Source organism: Centroberyx gerrardi, chromosome 4 (assembly GCF_048128805.1).
Source record: "Centroberyx gerrardi isolate f3 chromosome 4, fCenGer3.hap1.cur.20231027, whole genome shotgun sequence".
Classification (NCBI taxonomy): domain Eukaryota; kingdom Metazoa; phylum Chordata; class Actinopteri; order Beryciformes; family Berycidae; genus Centroberyx; species Centroberyx gerrardi.
In genome coordinates this window covers 17,736,354-17,757,687 of record NC_136000.1, presented here as the reverse complement: position 1 = coordinate 17,757,687, position 21,334 = coordinate 17,736,354, and the positions used below count along the sequence as shown (strand labels likewise).

Genomic DNA, 21,334 nt, shown 5'->3' with positions numbered 1-21,334 from the left:
TGACACCACAATGAAAATCTCTAGTCACCGGTATATTATGTTAAATGTTGCGTTTGTGTCTTAAAAACCAAACTGTTTCTCTTTGCGCTACTTTTCTAGTGAGAAAGTTTCCTGGTTGCACAGATGTATTGGTCTTAAATTTTATTTGAACTGGCATAATCCTGTAGTCACAATGTTTGTGGTTTTCACTTTTATTTGTTTTCCCTCAGAAATAAAAAGGGATTTTTTCAGTCATATTTGTCTTCATTCAGATTTTGCTCAAAACACCGTGACAATGTTGAACCGTGAACCTAGGAACGTGTATCAAACCGAACCACGAGCTGAATGTATCATTACATCCCTACCTGTCACTCTAAACCAAACAAGGGGGTTTGGTGAGCAGATAAATTCCCTCAAGTCTATAGTTACCAAAGGGGAGGTGTCAAATATGTTTTTATCAAACAAGGGGGACACCATCACTCTTCATCAACTCCCTGACCTGTACCCTAACCCCACTAGCCACAAGGACAGATACAAACTATATTTACATCTACATCACATTCAATTGTTACAGGAAATTAGTGTGCTTACCTAGTGAAATCACCTTTAGCCTCCTGCGGAACAGAAAGGGAAAGAGAAAAATAGAGGGAGAAGAAAGGTTACATACTGTATATGGATGGGTGAACCTTGATCATAAAATCTGAATGACGTACACACAGACGTTGTGTGTGTGTGTGTGTGTGTGTGTGTGTTCTGTGTGTGCACGTGAGTTTGCATAGGTGATTGTGCGGTCAGGCCTGCTGTGCTGGAATCAGAGAGAAATTTTAAACCTCCATCTGGAGCGAAACCTCTGAAGGCCTACAGAGCAGATACCTGATACTGTACATCTGCACCTGCATGGACACACACACACACACACACACACACGCACACACACACACACACAAACCACTCAGCCCAGTCTCTATGTGTAACTTGACCTTGCAGCATCAGTTAATGGACTGACATACTCTGAGAGAGAGAGAGAGAGAGAGAGAGAGAGAGAGAGAGAGAGAGAGAGAGAGAGAGAAGAGAGAACTGGAGGTAGGGACAATATGTGACCTAGAAGAGAGTTTCCCTGCTGTTCTGTGTTATATTAGTACTGACTGACTGCACCAAAAATTTCATAACTAGAGTTTGGCTACCAACAAAGACTGTTGAGGTTTTATGGATTTAAAATCTCCCGGTTTCGCTGCCGATTAATGACAGATTGATGACTGCATAGATGCATCACATAGATAATGTGAGTTTAATCATGGACAATTAGGATCAAAGCCTTGTGAAGACTTTTCAGCTTGTGGAGACATTTTGGGAGAAGATTTGTGACTGCTTCACTGCAGAGCAAAAAGGCCCTGCAATGACTAATGTGTTTGGGTCTGTGGGCTTAATATGGTTATATGCATAGGATGGAGAGTCATGACACACAAAGGGCCGGGGCAGAGAGGCCAGAGAAAACACACACACACACGCACACACACACACGCTTCATCTTACTTGTAGAATATAGGAGGCCAGTTCGAAGACAACGTCGCTGTCCACTTCAATAAGCTCCTAAAAGAGAAGAGAGAGAAAAGAGGGGAGGGCCATGAATGACACGTTCCCCTGATGCTGTCACCAAGTGAATTAAATAAACACATTCTCTCCCTATGGTGGGAGTGAATTTGGACGTGCCTCTGATCTTCATACATTCCTCCAAGATAGCTTGGCAATTCCTTTCATCTCCCTGCCTCTCCCCCCCTCCGTTTTTCCTCTCCCCCTTCTCTAATTTCATGACCTCTTCTCGTGGACGGGGCTCAGAGATTAGCAGAGGGAGGGGTGGGGGTTTGGGGGTTTGGGGGTGCATGGGTGCTCTGGTTACTCAGAAAACATTTCCTAGAGGTCTTTCTATCTTTTGTCTCACTGTCTATCTCACTTAGATATTTGAGGACATGTGGACATTCCTAGCGAAGACGCAGAGGGAGAGAGGGTAGGGGAGGGGGAGATCGAGAGGGGAGGAGGAGGAGGAGAGAGAGAGAGAGAGAGAGAGAGAGAGAGAGAGAGAGAGACAGACAGACAGAGAGAGAGAGAGAGGGAGGAACAAGCATGGATGATTTAATGTCTCAATGTTCGTAAAAATGTGTGAGAGATTTTGGGTTGTATAGAGTTTGATGTTTCTTTAACCAAATGACCCTGCATGATTAGTGTTGGTGAGTGTACATATGTGTGTGTGTGTGTGTATCCATGTGTGGGTGGGTGGCTATGTGTGTAACGAGGGGGGTTAGGGGGCAGTGAGTAGTGGGTCAAGTATGCAAGGAATGTTCCCTATACAATCCACCTCTTAATTGGCTGAGAGATCAGACAGCCAGGGTGAAACACTAGACCGAGCAAACCCACCCTGGGTATACCACCCAGCATGGATACACATCGTCACACACTCCCTGTGTGTGTGTGTTTGTATGTGTGTGTGTGTGTTCCCACAGCACACAAGCAGAACACAGACTGCCAACTACATTAAAGAGAACAAAAACTGACTGAGGGTAAACAGGGAAAGACCTCTTCTGTTGTATCTACTGTGCATGTACAGTAGGTTTGCTAAATAGATCTACAGTATATACTGTATATATGTGATGTGATACTTCATTGATTCCCATGGGTAAATTCTCTTTTTGGCTGTCTCCCTCCACAGGGAGGTCAGAGGTCAGGGTCAGCTACAGAATGGGATTCATTTACATTTAAACACATTTAGCTGAAGCTCTTATCCAGCGATGGGTGAGCAGGTAGGGATTAGGTGCCTTCTTTAAGGACATTTCAACAGAACACATGGTTGCTGGTGGGATCCAACCTGAGACCGTCTGGTTGTGGGACAAGCTCTGTGACTGCTGCTCCCATTCAGGTTTCAGTGTCTTGCTCATGGACACTACAGCGGGGCAGATGCTGGCCTATACTGGGGCTGAATCCAGGTCCTCTGGTTGAAGGACCACTAGGCTACCCTGCCGCCCCCAATGTGCATTTGTGTTTGTGTGTCGTTCTGGGGCAGTGACCTCCTGTACTTACTGTTGAGCCTTCTGGAGATGCTGTAGGCCTCATTCAACAAAAACATCTGTGATGGGAGGTGCCCACTTAGTAACGCCAATGACAGACCTGTTCTCACCCATCCCCCTTCACTGTATCATTCAAGCCAGGTTTCTACATCAGAGCTTGCCCCCAAAATATCGCAAGGGATAAAGATCATGTGTATTTGTAAATGTGAAAATAATCCTGTACTGTTGTGCAGACTGATATGCATCAGACGACCCTCCTCTTCAAGTAAGAAGTGTAGAAGGACAGGCAACACTACAACTAGAGCTAAAAGACCACAAACACTATGGGTGTGAGGTGCTGTCTGTCTGTTCATGGATGATACACTATTAGGGAAAGGGATAGGAGTCTGTATATGCACAAAGCTACTACAAATACAAATCTACTGTGTCGGGACCTTATGAAAATAAGCACCACTGTCATTACACAGAGAATAATGGATGTTGTGACTGATTCTGTGATCCATTATCACAGCTGTCTACAGGGTTTTGACTGGGAGAGGTTTCCACTGACGTATTCTCCATCAGGCCATGCATGCCCCCTTCTGGCCATGACAAACCACTGCGCGGAATGGTGTCACCTACTCATCATACTGTATGTATGCATAGGGATTGTGGGCAGTCTAATGGTGAGCTAGTGACTGGAGGGCTGGCAAGTCTAATCTGAGCTGGTAAAATGTGAGGCAGGGAACTGAGTGAGACACTCTCCCCTCCCTCTAAAACAACACAGAAGTGCCCTTGAGCAAGAGGACTGGTGATACTGAGCAGCTCCTGAATGCTGCAACCAAATGAATGTGACGCAGTGTGTTACTGTGCATGCATGCTCAGCAAATTTTGCCTGGGTAAAAGTCACAAAGAAGAAAGCATTCTCTGAGTGGGATATTTTGAGCCAAAACATATCTGCCAAAAGTCACTCCATGTGCTTTTGTTTGCCTTTGGAATATCTTTTCTGGGCAACCCTGCTGACAGTGCCCATTTAACTGCCTAATCTTAATTGTTATTAGTGCAGCCTAAACAAATGTGGTCCAACACTGACAGATGGCACTAAATGTGTTGCATTTTTCGTCAGTTGTTGGAATGCACTGCAACACACAACATGATGGGTAACAGCTGATGCAAATGGCTTAAATTTTTTGCTTCACCAAATCAGTGTGGAGGATCAGAGTCCACGCAGGTCTCTTGAGGCATCTCTTTATTCAAGTCAAAATTGGCAAATTTTTGATCAGGTCTGATGAAGTGGTGTATTTCTAACAAAAACATATAGCCCCCCCCCCCAAAAAAAAAACAAAAAAAACAAACACAATTCCAACAGAAAACCTGGATTTCAGATCCCAAATGACAAATTACCCCCACCTCCCACATCTGCAGAGAATTTTACAAGAAACAATGCATCCCTCATTTATAACAAGCCCACAGTATGGGCAATATGTATTAGGGCCAGAAAATATGAGTTTACCTTGTAGATGCTGGACTTGGCGTTAAGGAAAAACAGCTCAATGGTGGCATTGTCCTTCAGGTAGGATATACTCTCTATGTAGAACCTAGAAACACAGACGCAAAAGCTTCAATACAGCTGCAACAGCAAAGGCAACAAGGACATTAGCTAACCTCGACTCCCCTGATGAAGATGAGGCTTCTCTGGAGGGTGTTCTGGGATATTTTTTATTTGCTTCAGAAACAATCCATGAATAATAAAAATCAGAATGAGTTCGATGGGCAGATTGTTGTAATGTCACTTGCAGACAGGAGAGATAAATGGTGCAATGACCAAACTGACCACAGGGGGGCAGACCGTACCAAAGTCTGACCTTGTGCACTACCATCCGTACCTTTCACTTCCTCTCAAACCAATTCCCCATCTCTCACCATGCTGTCTGGCAATGATCCATCATAAGTGTGTGAGTGTGTGCGTATTCTGCAATCTGAGTAAACACACACACACACACACACACACACACACACAGACACACACGTACACAGAGTAAATGTGCACATGATGCACTTCACACAATGTCTGGCTCTCTGCATCATCAGCAGTGTGTAGTGATTGCACACACACGCACACACACACTCCCATTGGTAGCTACTGGCGAGAGAAACACAGTAACCCACTTCTGGCTGAGCGGTGAGCAGGGAGCTAACATAATAATGCAGTCTAAATTTAGCTTATGAATGCATGCAGAGCCAGAGGGGAGCTACGATAGTATGCTAGGAACCTCCTCATTGTCAGCTGCTCTCTGGTGGAAACGGACATCAAGAAGATGCTATACAGTGAAGATGCTCTCACGTGTCACATGACACACATTTCGAGGTAGTGTTTTCCCTCTAACCCTCCGTCCAATGTGCATACATTTGCACATTAGATAACACACACTCGCACGCACACATGCACACACATACACACACAAACATGCACACACTTAGAGATGAAACGCTTTCATTTTGTGATCTGATATTCTCAACAATTGAAAGCATGAGAGCATGTGAGCATGTGTTCCTATGTGCGTGTGTGTGTGAATATCATATGCGTCGATTTGTGTGTGTGTGTGTGTGTGTGTGTCTGTCGAGGAGGTATAGAGTGAGGGGGATTGTAGTGGGATCAATATTGCAGGGCTTAAATCTCGTTACCCATTGAGCTGCTAGAGAGAATGAGAGGAGCCTTGTCAATATTCAATGAGAACATTTAATTAAAGCCACACTCTTGATGAGACCCACAAACACACACACAGCCAGCACAGCACCAAACATACATGAAAAAACCCACTGACTGAATCAGCAGGAGTGGGGCATCAGCACAACTTCTATTAGGCAGACAAACATCACACAAATGTACACAAATATTTGCATGCACAATTGCATGCAAATGTAGGACGTGCATGCACTTGCACACAGACGCAAACACACACACACTCCCACACATACACACCCCGTATTGGGCTAATGAAACTAGGAAGCTCGGATTGATAATGGATTCAGGTCTGACATTTGGACTGATTGTAGTTCTATCATAGTCTAGAATCTGTATGTGTGTGTGTGTGTCTAAGACGGAGAGGGAGAGGGACAGAGAGAGAGAAAGAGAGAGAGAGAGAGAGCCAGAGAGCGAGAGAGCGTGACATTTGGAGTGATTGAGGTTGGAGATTGTTCTGAACTGCAGAAGAGAAGGGGGAGTGAAGCCTCAAAATGGTGTCAAAGTTCACAAGGTCACAGCAGCACCTCCAAATCCTCAAACACCTATTAGTCTATGTAAATACACACAGAGAGCCCCCCATCCCCCATCCCCCACCACACACACGCACACATGTACACACACATACACACACATACACACAAGAACAAGCTCCACTACTTATTGCTCCGTTGTTTTATTCTGGTTCTATAACTGAACTAAATATAATAACGTAATATGGAAGTTGGTTTACAACAGTGGTGATCAAGGTGGCTCAACTGAAATGCTGGCGAGGGCTAAAACAGCTGCTATAGCAACAGATTATACATATCTACACAACTTCTGCTCCAGTATCACTGCCACATTGTACAGTGAGCCCAGGCCCCCCAAAATCAGAACAATAGGTCTGTGTGCTGGAAATGTAATTTTGTCATGTAGTCGCCTCATTGTGTCATTACTTGACCCTTATCACAAATGTCAGCGTGCAAACGACTATTCATGACATTGTTGAGCTGAGCTGATGTGCGTCACGTTACTATGTACGTTGCTAACCAAGGTCCAGTCCCTGGGGTGTACGTGACATCAGAGAAATATGTTAAGGACAGAGAACACCAGTGGACCCAAAAAAAGCACTGCCGTTTCCTTTCTGACTGTGTGTGTGTGTGTGAGTGTTTGGGGTGGAGTGTGGGTTGGGTGGGGTGTGCATTTTCATTTAAGGCTAAGAAAGGTCAAAAAGCTCTCCTCAGATCATGTGCCTTTTCTCTCCTTTTCAGTAGCCTAAAGTGAAGATAAAACACATACACACGCACACACAGACACACACACAGACAGACACACATACACATTCTCTCTTTCTGTCACATATAGACACAATGCGGTGCCTGTGTGTGAGTCAGGAGTTGGGACCTGTTTAATATAAGAGTGGGGCCATTGTGCCAGCAGTACAAAGGGCTGAGAGAGTGGGGTGGGGGGTTATTTACGACGACCACAGCAGGTCGTAGCAGAAAGGGCTTTTTACAGAGGAAAAGCCTCCAATACAGTGACAGCAATAAGAACACACTGCAAGGGCATGTGCCTCATCATAGGTTCAGTGGTGTTGAAGTATACAGAGAGAAAGTGTACAAGAAATGTTAGCTTGCGACTGACACACAAACATGTAGGGTATAGGGTTTATTTTCTGATCTGCTTGGCATTACATTGACAAGAGAACCCTTTGCAAATGGAGTCTAATAAAAGCATAAAAGTTTTTTTTTTTTTACCAATTAGCTTTTACAGAGAAATGTATGTTTTGATAGAACACAAGAACTCTCAAGGCTCCGCTCCTGGTGGGAAAGCGCTCTGCCGTCTCGTTTGGAGTACAGCACTTTGTAGTCATGGTGAAGCTGTTTGATAGGATTTGCATGCAGCGCATACTGATGAGCTCTAAGAGGCTCATGATTGGCTGAGAGGCCCCGTGGCGGGAGTTAAACACTGGGGTCAAAGCAATTTCATAGGTGCCTGTCATAACTGACCTCGTTAATCTGTTCCCATTACCACACGAATGCATGTGCGCACACGAACACGCATGTAGACACACACCCAAACCCACACCCACACACACATACACACGTACACACACACACCATGTTCAATCAGAGACCAGGGTATGTGTCAATGAGGCGCTGAGGTTGATGATCATGAAGAAAGACTCACCTGACACAGAAGTAGAGGACTATGGGCCCAGACTTCTTGGGGAACTCATGTTCTAGTACCCTCCGGTCCAACTGCAGCCAACTAAAATGGCCCCTGATGAGACAAAACAAACAACCAATCAACACTGAGCATACTCAGGAATGTTTGAGCTTGGACTCAGAATACCACTGAACCAGCAGGGAACTTGAGCATTACTAGTGACCACCTTAAGACACTGAAGGAACACCTCTTTCTCTACTCTCTTTTCTTTCTCCTTATGTCTCCTCCTTTTCCCTTTCTTTCCCTTTTACCCTTTCTTCCCTACTCTTCTCTCGTTTCCCCCTCCTCTACCCCTCCCCTCTCTTTTCTCTCTCTCTCTCTCCAACAGGGAGGAAAACTGCAGAGGCAGCTTGTCACCCTGGTAACCCTGCATGGTCTCCTGAGCAACATCTCTCTCTCTCTCTCTCTCTCTCTCTCTCTCTCTGTCTTTTCCTCTCACACAGTCTCTTTGGCACTGAGTGGTCAGAGTTCAGGCGTCTCCCGTCCCCCTGACACACACAACAAATCTACACATCACAGAATTAGCCCAGAGGGACTAAGACTGCACAGCTGACATTGCTTTGCTGTTCTGACGTTGGCTACAGTATCTCTCCGTATTTAAATGCCATACAGCAGTAGCAAGCCTAGCTAGACATCAGAGGGTGCATCAGATAAAACAAAAAAACAGAGAGACACAAAGGCCATGGTGCTGTTTGTCTGTATGTAAATCATTCACAGTGTTTGCATGACTAGGGCTAGACTATTATGTTCCTGTGCTGCTGTCTTTCCAGGTCACCTAGCCTAACACAACAAAATTCATTTGAATGCCAATTTTGCATTTCAAGCGCATGTCTCATAGCTGACATTCTGGCAAACACGGAGTCATGCATGCTCTATTGGTAGTCCAGCACAAGACTCGCCCTCACCATGACTTCAAACCCTGAGTAACTAGGGATGTAACGATAGACGGCTAATGGTTCAGTTTGATGCACCTTACTGGGTTCAAAATCTAAATGAAGACAATTATGACAAACAAAAACAAAAGTGAAATCCATAAACAGGTGACTACAGGTCAAATAAAATTTAAGACTGATTTCATCCCCAAATAAGTAAAAGTGAGTCTATATGCACAACCAGGGAAATTTCTCACTAGAAAAGTAGTGCAAAGAGAAACAGCTACAGTTTTAAGACCTCTAAAACCATATTTAAGACTCAAATGCAACATTTAACAATATAGGCCTACCACCAACTTAAGTTTTTAATTGTGGAAAATTTCGCAAAATTTTGTTTCAAAAACTTTCGTTACATCCCTACAAGTAACCATTCAATGGAAGTTCACTGATTGTCCATGACTGGACAAGCAATGTTAACTCTGGTCACCTTTTTTCCTTGTCTATTGGCAAATCTGGCTGCACCTGAACTTTTCGGGTGACATCACCTATCATTGATGTAATACCTTTGGTGCAAAACCAAGCTATCGCTTAGCTCAAACTGTACAGTGATGCGGGTATGTGATTGCTAATAGTGTGAAAACAGCTACAGAGCTATGGTGCAGCACTAACATACCCAATCCAACTAAGATAGTAGATAGAGTAAAGATGAGCTGATCAGGCCATTCAAACACGACACTGGGCTACTGAAAGGTACTTTACACCTTCAGTTTTCTGGGACATTACTATTGAAGCATGACTTACGTTTCATCTGTGTAGGAGATTCCAAAGTACTCCTTCTCCTTGAGGTTGAAGTGAGAGGCCACCAGGTCCAGCAAGTCCTTAGCCATCAGCTTGGGCTGCATGGAGAAAGAAATATAGAGTATTATGGTTGGAATGAAGGGGCTCTGTATTCATCAGTTAAAGCTTGCTTTGTGTGTGAGTGTAGTGGTTTGTGCAAACTATAGTATAATTGGAACAAGTACATGTTGTCGAGCTGTGTGTTAATGTATTCTATCAGCTATTGATTTACTGCAGTGACTAAGCATTTTGACAGACACTGGGGGGAAAAGAGAGAAAGAGCAAGAGAGGAGGGAATAAATGAGTGGAGAGAGAGAGAGAGAGCAAGAGAGAGCGCAAGAGAGATGGATGGAGTGCGTGGATGTTGCTGACAGTGCAGGTACCCTGCCCTTCCCCTCCCTCCCTCTCTCCTTTCCGCCTCTCTGACCCACACCTCTACTGCAGAGTCATGGCTCTGGGCTGAACCACTGTGCTGCAGGGAGAGGGCTGCAGCTAGCACAAGAGCTCGCTAGCTAGTTAATACTGTGTTTCCAAGCTACATTGCAATGACAACCTCCATTTATCACAACGCTCAGAGCATGCAGAGCATCTTAAAGCCAAGCAGAGGCCGGGGACTGTTGCCATATGCTGCTGGTTTGTTACATTCTGAGTAACAGCACGCCCCACCCTGAGGTTAACCATGGGTGTGCCTCTCTGCCTACACACACACACACACACACACACACACAAACACATACAAAAGTGCACACATGCATTTCCAAATTCAGTTGGCACCATGCATCCACACACAACATGAATGCGACCCACTCACAATAACATGTAAGACACACACACACACACACACACACACACAAACAGCTATAATGTCATGGTGTGGACGTGCAGAAGAATCTCCCCCTGAGGTCCCGTACTATCAGCTCAATGCACAGCTACAGCTTCAGTGACAGAAGCTACTGGGAGCTATTTAAAGAGAAGGTAGTGATGTCATGCAGACGCACACACACTCACACACACACACTGACACACACATACACACAAGCACATACACACACACATCTCCACTGACCTAGATCCCATATGAGAGCTACGCCTACACACAGTGATCCTGCTACACAAAAAGGCTCTGGAGAGAATTGAAGCGATAGAGAGAGTGAGAAGGAGCTAATGTATGGATGGATGGTGATTGACGTTCTCACTTTACATGCCAGATGATAAATACTTGATCACAACACAGTAACTGGCTGATATCTATGAATATATACTGGCTGATTCTGAATACATGCATGTATCTGTCTGTTCTATTCTGTTCCTGTCTGTCTGTGTGTGTCCCTGTCTCTCTCTCCTCCTGTCTTACAGTCTCTGGCCCCTCCCCTCCCCTCTCTGTAATAGCAATAATGGGTGTTTTGGTTCAGTTTGAGACACAAACCCTGGTGGTCTCTCATTACCACACAGCAGACGACCGCCCTGGCAACAATGAATTAAACAATGTCAATTAAACAACATCCATGCCACCGCAGCTTAACTAACACTGAGCAGGGGACAGAGACAGGCAGACAGACGCAGTATCCAATGGGAGGGATAGGACTGTTACATAATTGAAAATACTCAGGGACTGAGCAGAACTTGTAAAAACAATCCAATTTATTAACTAAAATACATAACACCAAAATGAAAAGTGCATGATGCAGGCGAACAAAAAACAACAGATCCTGCAGGGTCCTACTGAGTTGCTTGCCTCAACGTGGCTATGAATACCAAGCAGACTATAACAATCACATGGACTGCATTAGATAGGATAATTGAGTTTGGTTCCTTCTTCAAATACCTACTCACACTTTACACACAGACACACACACAGACACACACAGACACACACACAGACACACAGACACACACACACACACACATACATATACTCACACTAGAGTATATTTGTGAAACGGCAGACACCTAACGGATGTGTAATAATGTTTAGGAGGATACCGATGCCGAGTGATATGGGCAGTGAGTGACAGGTAATAAATGATATGGTGCACTGACACACACACACACACACACACACACATAGAGATATACACTCTGCACACATACAGACAAATGCAGACACACACACACACACACACACACACATGCAGTGGAGCCATCTATCAGACAGGACAGCTCTCTGCTAGCCTAGACAGCATTAGTGCTAACAGACATTTAGCCTGTGCCTCCTCAGCAGCACAGGTAATTAAACAGGGTAAGAATTACAGGGAGGTGCAAGTGAGGAGGAGACACACTAATGCATACCCACAGAAACTAAATGACAAACTCACAACAATAACTCACACGGGTGTCTGGCAGGAAGTCGTGCCCCAATCTCTGTAAACAGCTAGCCCGGCTCTTGGCGCCTCCAGGGATTGTTCAGGTTTATAGGAAGCCAAAATGATTTATCATGAAGTGGGAGTCCTTTGAGCCTCAATGACCTAAATTAGCATTGTTTATTAAAAACAGCTTCTTGCTTTGTATAAAGACTGATAGCATCCCCACTTCATGAAAGGCCTCTAGGCTTCTTAAAAATCTGAACTGTCCCCAATACAAACTACAGCACATTGGAAAACAATATGGAAGAGTAACATTGTTACACGACTTGACCTCAGTACTCCAGTCACTGTTTCTTGAGTGAGAGGGAGGGAGAGTATATGATTTATATGTATTTTTACCAAGTGGTGTATTAGGTGGTTCTCTTTACAACCTGGCCAATAGGTGTGTCCTCCTCCTGGCACATACATCTCTACCAATGAGGCATTGCTCCATAAACAAACCGCAGAGGACACACGATCAAAGGTGGGAGGAAGGGGATAAGGAAGAGGAAGAGGATGAACGACACTTGTGGGATCGAACGGTGTGTGGGCCAGCATTACAAGTCAATGACAGAAAAGAGATCCAACCGTTCAGAAGTTGGCTGGCTGGTCTGCCTGGCGTGGTTGGAGGAACTTTCATGAGGACAGACTTTCATAGGATAGACTTGACCACAATGCTGCTAAATTATCATTCAAGACATGAAATAGCCCCGCTGAGATAGAATGTGCGGTACTGGTGCGATGTCTTGATATTTGACTGAAAATATACTACTAGTTGCGCTATTTCTGAGTCCCTGTATGGCCATCCCCTCAAGAATTCCTTCTTTGCAAATGTGGGGAGCCCTGGTCTGCTCCTAGGCGCACAGGAAAACTCAGAATAACATTGTAATTCTCTGTGGTCCCACTAACGACTCAATGGCCTACTGAACATCCGCTCAGTGGAGAGAAGGGTGGACAGAGAGAGAGAGAAAGAGAGAGAGAGAGAGCAGTATCCTGATTTATATGACAAAGGTCTGTTAATAACATCCTCTCTTCCTGCCTTACGTTCATGTGCTCTCCCTCGCTAATTCTCTCATCCCACCATTTCATAAGCCATAAACTGACATACAACAGCCATTGCCACACTGTAAAAACAGCATTAGCCGAAACAGTGTATATCATGTGCGGCAGATAAAAGAGACAGTCTCGCTACAACTGAACTAATACTGGGGTAGGCTCAAAGGCAGAACTGGAACTTCTATGCTAAATACGAGTTGACCTGGATTCAATACACCAGGATGAACGCTCCTCTTCTCGTAACACCTATCTTCTTCCCTCCATCTACTTTCCTCAAATCTCTCCTTGCTTATCTCCTTCACTTCCTCCTGCCTGTCTCATCTCCCTGGCAAAGAGGATGAAGGGATGAGGGGAAGAGAGGATGGATGGATGGATGGATGGATGGATGGACGGATGAGGAGATGAAGAGCTGATGTGATTGTTCTCTGAGGTTTAGAGGGAGACAGAGTCAGGGAAAGGCGGGTGAGGCCAGAGAGAAAGTGTAAGGGAGCAGAGCGAGAAAAGGAAAGATTGAGAGTGGAGGATATAGAGAGAGAGAGAGAGAGGGAGAGGGAGAGAGAGCGAATGAGAGGAGCAGAAAGAAGTGCCAATTTGAGAGAGAGGATCAGTTCTGGCAGAGTAATCAAATCAGAAAGTCTGCAGACCTATCCTCGGCTCTCCCTTCCATTTTCTCTTTCTTTCCATTCCCATCCCTTTAGTCTCATCTCCCTTCTCTCCATCCAGGGCTATCCCCTGCTCTCATCTCTCTTTTCTCTTTCCCTCTCCAGCTCCAGAGGTTCTGCTCCAATCATCCTATTCTCCGCTTGCTCTTCTTCTCTCCTTCCAGAGCAATTACCTGCTTTTTCTTTCCCTGTCTTTCATTCTCTCTTTCCAGTGGAATGAGATAATGGTTAGACCCAAGGGGAGGTGAGGGAGGTCAGGAGGAGGGGAAGGGGCTTCTAACAAAAAAATGCTCCAGTCCATGTGGCCAAACCATAAGAGGGACAGAGGGATGGCAAAAGTGAATGTCATCTACAATCAATTAAGAGGAAGGTGAAACGGAGCCCTAAGAGAGAGGGAGAGAGAGAGAGAGAGAGCAAAAGCATGGCTCCAGGATAGAGAGAAGTAGACTGAGTGAGTGAGTGAGTGAGCGAGCGAGCGAGCGAGTGAGTGAGTGAGCGAGGGGAAAGACACCGCCGCCCTGATGTAAAATCCCATGACTTTTCCATGACTTGCCATAACTAAATCGGAGCACTTTTATAGCCGAAATGTTTTATTCCTTCCCGGTCTGTTAATATTGTTTTTCGGCTCAGAATAGTTCTAAATGGGTAAACAGCCTGGTTTCCACTACAGTGGGGTTTGCTGTGGAGAAGTGGCCATGCAATGTATTAATAGATGAAAACCACCATCTAATGCAGTGAACATGTGAAACAAGTTGTAAAATACATCCTGGTATAGTCCTGTAAAGTGTAAATTTGCCTGACTTCCCCAGAGAATTCATCAAGTTCCATGACTTATCCTGTCATATCTAAAAAAAATCCATGATATTCCAAAATTGGCATGACCAGCTGAAACCCTGGACTTAGTGCAGAGAGAGGATAACGGCTGGCAGAGGCATGGGGTGTGATCAAACAGCCATCCAAGCGGATGGAGGGATGAAAGCAGGGGGAGGGGGGCAGGCATGCTGCTTTGTTTTTGCCAAGACAGTTGGAGGATAAGATGAAGCGTCAGTAGTTAGAGAGAGGAGGATGGGAGGATAGGGGGGATAGATAGATAGATATAGATAGATAGATAGATAGATAGATAGATAGATAGATAGATAGATAGACAGACAGACAGATAGATAGATAGATAGATAGATAGATAGATAGACGATAGATAGATAGATAGATAGATAGATAGATAGATAGATAGATAGATAGATGGGGGGATGTTTGTCTGGGCCTCATTACAGAGACAGTCTGGGAGGAGGAGGGGTGAAAGATGAAGAATGAGCAGTCATGGATGAGTTTAGAGGAATGGGGGGAGTAAGGGTTTCGATTTAGGACATCATTAGGACTGAACTGTGTGTCTGGATGCATAGCTTCTCCTGGGAGAGCAGATGTGGGTAGCGTCTTGTGTGTATGTGTGTGTGTATGTGTGTTTGTGTGTGTGTGTTTGTGTAACCAGAGATCAGGTGAGAGTCAAGAAGCAGCAATGTCACCACTTTCCCTTGGTCAGCAGTAATTGAGCCCCTTAGGACAAAAGGCATCACTTCACTCCCTCGCTCTAAGGAACGAGTCTGCAGAGATACAGAAAGTAAGACAGAGACAGAGAGAGAGAGAGAGAGAGAGAGAAAGAGAGAGACAGAGAGAGAGGGAGAGACTCACCTGTACAAGGAGCTCCAGCTTCCTGTCGTCCAGGAGATGGACCTGACATCGCCTCCCCTCCGTCATCTGAGAAAGAGAGAGAAAAGGAAAAGAGATGCTTGTTTATATGCTTGTTTACTGATTGGTACAGGGTGAAATTCAGACTTTTGTATAAGTCTCCATTGATGCCAATCACGATAACAAAATCACTCCATTTTAAAATAGCACATATATTGTGGTGCAATTGCAGTGAGAAAAGAGCATCTTTGCAGCATGAATCAACCCATCTACCAGTGTGTGAGGCATGTGCTGTACGACAAGCCACGGGGTGTGTTTGTGTGTGTGTGTGTGTGTGCATGGTATCAGAGTGAATCCCCCCTCAGTCTTAACAAGGTTAGCTGAGCTAACTAGACACAATGGGCCAATAGAGGCTGTTTCCTGCGCTCCTCTTTTCCTCACGGACATATCTGGAATTCCTCCTTGAGCAGGAAATCCATTAACCATCAGCGGACTACAGTCATCACAATGAGTGAAGCCTCCTCCTGCCTACAATGTCCGCTTGCATGTGTGTTTGTGTCTCTGTGTTGTTGTTACAGTGTTTGCAGAACAGAATGGCCAAGAACTGACAATATCCGCCTGCCAAGTTCAGGCGTAAACACTGAAGCAGGTGCAACAATGAAAACAGTGAACTGTGGGAAATACATGCACGCACACACACACACACACACACACACACATACAAGCACGCGCTCGACCAAACATTCCACATGACAGACAAAGCCAAGCCATTTCTCCAGTCCTGTCTAAAAGTTTGCTACTGAACAATGAAATTCACTCAAATACATGACTGAGGTTTTAAAACATCACTGGGGAAATACCTCAGACCTTTCAACACAGAAGTAAAAGCGGTCCCAGAGTCTTCAGCATGTTAGTGTGTGTATACGTGTGTGTATGTGTGTGTGTGTGTGTATATGTGTGTACGGATGCTCTCAACACATGTGGAGTTTCTCTGCTCTTTAACAGGAAGCGGGGACCCTGAGGAACACAAACACCCACTTGCTCCTCCCACACTTCCCTCACATCTGGGAGCTGGGTGGGAAGGGGGAGAGGGGGGAAACAGAGGGAAGGGGGGGTAGACATGATGGAAGAGGGAGGAGAAGGGAGGAGAGGGGAGAGACCTCCTCATTGTTGGGCACTGTATGAAAGCTGTATCCCTCTGCAACCCAGATGCCGTACACATAAACACAGGCGTAACCTGTTTGCAACAGTCTTGCCCATGAGGAGCATATTGGTCACCTCAGGCTCTTGCAATTTGGTAAGGGTGTGTCCAGTGTCCACAACACCATGATAATATACACCTACTTGCTCACAACTAAGCCCTGCTTGCAGTGGGGTGGCAGGTTGGAGGTGAGAGTTTAGCAATGTGCTGAAAACACCAGAGACAGAGAGGGAGGGGCGAGGCAGAGTGCTGTCTCAACACTCATCCCTGTGTGAACCCCGCTGAATGACTACTGGTGTGTGTGTGTGTGTGTGTGTGTGTGTGTGTAGGCTGCTAGCCACTTTGAAGGGTTCAGTTTACCCTCCCACTCACCATTGATCTCCTGTGGTTTGAGGGTTTAGATTGGGTGCACCTGTGCACACACTGACACACACACCCTTGAGTTTTCCAGTGTTGCCTCTAGTTTTCCTCTCCCACCCGCCTGTCTTGGGGTGACGTTATACCTTTCCAAGACTTTCATGTTTATATGTGATAGTGTTACTACTATTACTACCGAGTAGTAAGTCAGTGGTGTGCACATTATTCAGCTCTGGGTGTACTGACACTGGATATTGGTAATCCAACATAACATTCAGATTCATAACACTCAGATGTCAAGTGTATCAAAAGTCGGTGCCTAAACTAACCTTGCTGTTGTCCCTGAGGCTGGACAGATTTTGGAAGAGTGGGCTAGACTGTACTGACCAGACATCTTACACAAGTCTCTTATCTGCTGAATCGTAAAAACTGCAATGCAGACAGTGCATTCTCTCACTCTCTCTCTTGCTTGCTCTCTGCTTAGGGCACCTGGGAATAGCACAAACCTTAACGTCAAGGTAACAAATCACTGCCTGGAGGCTACATTTAGGAAGCCCAATCTGGCCAAGACAGGTTCTTATTAGTCTTAAATTGGTGGAATTGGTCACATGCTACTGGCTTTTCTATCCACCATAAAGCCAAATGTAATAAAGTTTCTATGAATGGCATGTTGTCATTAAATGGTACTGAAAAAAATACTTAATATAATGTGAAACAGTTCACCTTAATAATGTAATGTTCCTGCATCATGAGACATCTTAGACTACATGTCTAAGATGGAATATATGAGCCTGTTTACAATGACAAAATCACTGACCACACTCATCAGCACCAGCATTATTGTCAAAAGCCATACTCAGATATTGGTCTTGACCCTAGCAGTACAAGTTGACACTGACATTTTATGTAACTATGTTAGTAACTTTGCAACTTGACATTGCAATATTGTTTAAAATGCTTGGAGGCTATTACTGCACATGAATGATGGTATTACAACTTCATATTAAACATGATCTGATTCCTGAAGAATTCCACTGAGAAAAGCATAGGCTAAAAATATGCATGTGGTACTAACGTTACATCATGTTACCGTAGTGAGTGATTCATATGTAACCTAGCTAACCAACCGACATTTCTGACCCATTACTAGTCAGGTTTGAATTGGCTAACCTATATCCTCAAAGGCCTGACTCAGTGGTAAGAAACGGTGAGACACAAAGGCATGGGAGAAAAATTAAAAATGAAACGCTACCCTATAGTATAAAGCAACCAAGTTCAACACGTTTCCTTATTTATCTTGCTGGAACTGCCACCAAAAATAAACAGACACACAGATAACAGACCGTTTACCAGTGATGCTTGGTGCTGGCGACGACCGTTAACATTACCTTGCAAACAAATGCTCCCTGTGAGGCTCCCACACAAAAACCGGTTCCAGGGGAGGGGGAAAAAAACACGAATTATTAATCCCAGAAAGAAACGAGACGTGTTACTGCCAGAAAATCATCACAAAATCCCCCTTTTCCCGGCCGGCCTAGGGGAGGAGGCACATCAGCATCCATGTTAGTGACCGTTAGATAGTTAGAAGCGACGTAGCTCACTATATTCCCTGTATCTTCTCAATGCTACGGAGCCGTGATATCTCATATCCTCGTTATGAAAGCTGGGAATAACTCAGCGCTGATTAACGGCGACCCTGGACCGTTTTCCAAGGCTGGCTTCCCTCATCCCTCCTTCCGAAAGCAGAGAGCTTCTCACGGGGCTAGTCCCGGTCGACCACCCCCCCTTTCTCTACCGTAATACCGGCGCCGTGCACAAACGGTGTGGACGTGCAGATAGGAGACCGTACCAACGGTCAACAACCGAGGGGGACGGCAGGAAGAAACGGACGCACAGTTGAATTTATCCAGGCTGCATTTACTTGCCAGCTATGTTTCTTCGCTGTCATCAGAGTTGCTTCGAAAACACGGGAATAATGGAGGCGAGGTGTGGGGGCGGGGAGAGGGAGAAGAGAGGGGAAATATTCTGCAGCAGCTCACAGCCATGAGAAACTGCAGACGTCCTCTCTCTCTCTCTCTCTCTCTCTCTCTCTCTCTCTCTCTCTCTCTCTCTCTCTCTTTCTCTGTGTGTATGTGTGTTTGCATCGGTTTGCATGCATGCTCCCCGTGCATGTGAGCAGCAGAACAGTCTACAAACAGATCTGGAGCTGCACAACAAGACCAGGGATGTACTGGTAAATAACAATAGTGGATAAACTATGAGCTGTGATCACCAAAATACAACAACCACCAATATGAATTGAAATCAGTTATACTACCACAAAAGCATTCATTTGTGGCTTTCCTTTCCCTTAATAGACCCTATAACTGTCATCAGTTTGATACTACTTACAATGATGTATACTGTGGAGCTATGTGATAACTGATTTGCATCAGTCTAAAAAGGTGGGTAAACTGTTCTGCAAATGAAAGGTGTACACTGAGTTTAGATGGGGGTTACCCTCCACATATTTGGTTAGGATTCTCTCTCTCTCTCTCTCTCTCTCTCTCTCTCTCTCTCCCTCTCCAGAGCTTGTCTCTTCCTGTCTGCATTTTTAAACACAGATCTCCCTGCTCAGGTTTGGCTTGCTTGAATGATTTCTGGGCTTCAGACCACTACAGCCGTTAGACTGAATCTCATTTTTTGTATGACCTAAATTGGGCACTTGTGTTCACATTACACAGTTGGAGCAGCAGCCGTTGAAACCACAAGGTGTTAACATAACAAAATCAGTCCACTTTTCGGTAGGCTACCATAAATAGATCTTAATGTGTGCTGTGAAGGCAGGGCTAACCCTAACCCACAGCCAGTAATGTTTTTGAATGATTCAGTAAGCATATGCTAGCCTGTTTTCTGTTATTGCATTGTAGTAAAAGTAATCCTCATGAGAAAAACGTGAGGCAACATGGGCATATGCATGTATTTATGTACTATGTATGTATGCATGTCCCAGTTTATAAAACTTCCGCTAAGTACATCTGTCAACATCACAGGGACTCTTGGCCATAGGATGACTGAAGCTTAACATGACTTCAGGGCTAATCTGATGTGAATTGGCTTTACTGACCCACTGTCGCAAATTAAAGTGTGTCTGTGCCAAATGCATTGCGCCATATTTGAAAAATGATAGGCAATACATAGTCATAGTTAAGCCCTCCTCCCAGGCATTAAGCTATACGGAGATGCACTTTCAATGTGTTTGGTGTGAAAAGTTTTGTTACTACCATAGGGCACGTTGAGAGCCCAAGATTCAGCTTAGTTTGCTGAATGTAGAAGGTCAAATGAGCAGCGAGGAGGTGTATCCTTTCCCTCCTGGTGGATTTTTCTGTTTCTGGATATTTTTGGCCTGTTCCAGACACCGGAAACGGGCCTGTCCAACTTAAACATCTCCAGATGACTCTTTCTTTTTGGCTTTAATACATATACCCTTCCCTCGCTCCCTCTCTCTCTGGTCAAATGCATATCTCTCTTTATTGGTAGCTTCCTCAGTGAGCTATCACAAGGGTCCTGTTGTTTGACCAACACAGGGGCAGGGGAGAGAGAGAGAGAGGGGGGGGGGGGGGGGGGGGGGGGGGGGGGGCAGGGCAGGGAGTGGGGGAAGGGGGTGCAAGAGAAACTGAAGGAGACAGTAGAAGAAAGCCAAAAAAGCAGGAGGAAGATCTTGAACACTTGAAGTATGAGAGTATATGAGAAATTGTTTGGAATGGATGTGAGTGTCCTGGCTCCCGAGAAGCTGAATGAAAAGGAGAGGGAGTTTGATTCAGAGAAAGAAACAGAGAGGGAAAGGAAGGAAGGAAACCAGGCAGGAAGGAGCAATAACCAAGAGCTGTGATTTAGTGCGCTATAGTGACCAATGCGTATGCTCCTTACATTCCCCCGTACATGGTAACCTCACCGTGACCTAAAAGGTTTGTTGCCAAGAAGAACAAGGTGAGAAACACATCTAGGTGTGACATATCTGGGGCCTTGCAACGCCTTGTTATGGAGCCAGTGGGCTTCTATTCTGGGCAGAGGTGTGGTCGTAATGAGGTGCTGATCTAGTGTATTTCTATGGGTATGGGGTCTAAAGGGAAAGATCTGGAGGGGCGAGGCGGGTTTAACAGGCGCAGGGTATTAAGAGTCAAGTTTTAGGGTCGGGCAGGGGGACGGGGTCGAATGGTTTGCGCTGGAAGAGGTAACCTATATTGGTGGAATGTGATATAAACAGCGTTGAATGGTTAATTGAAGCAAGATGGAGAATCTCTTTAACCCCGACTCCGCTGCGCTGCGGTAGGCAGTGGAGACTGACACACACTTCATGCTCTCACCCTCTGT

The 21,334-nt window shown here is 45.1% G+C and overlaps 1 protein-coding gene across 1 annotated transcript in view; it reads right to left on the bottom strand.

The window, feature by feature from the left end:
* The window catches only part of frmd4a (FERM domain containing 4A), a 66,187-nt gene that overhangs the window by 23,841 nt on the left and 21,012 nt on the right, over positions 1 to 21,334 (bottom strand). Inside the window, exons 2-7 of the mRNA XM_078283327.1 lie at positions 15,427 to 15,492; positions 9,645 to 9,739; positions 7,933 to 8,025; positions 4,531 to 4,615; positions 1,513 to 1,569; positions 571 to 593 (exon numbers count right to left, since the gene is read on the bottom strand). Coding sequence (XP_078139453.1) covers positions 571 to 593; positions 1,513 to 1,569; positions 4,531 to 4,615; positions 7,933 to 8,025; positions 9,645 to 9,739; positions 15,427 to 15,492 — 419 coding nt within the window. The remainder of the gene's footprint in view (positions 1 to 570; positions 594 to 1,512; positions 1,570 to 4,530; positions 4,616 to 7,932; positions 8,026 to 9,644; positions 9,740 to 15,426; positions 15,493 to 21,334) is intronic.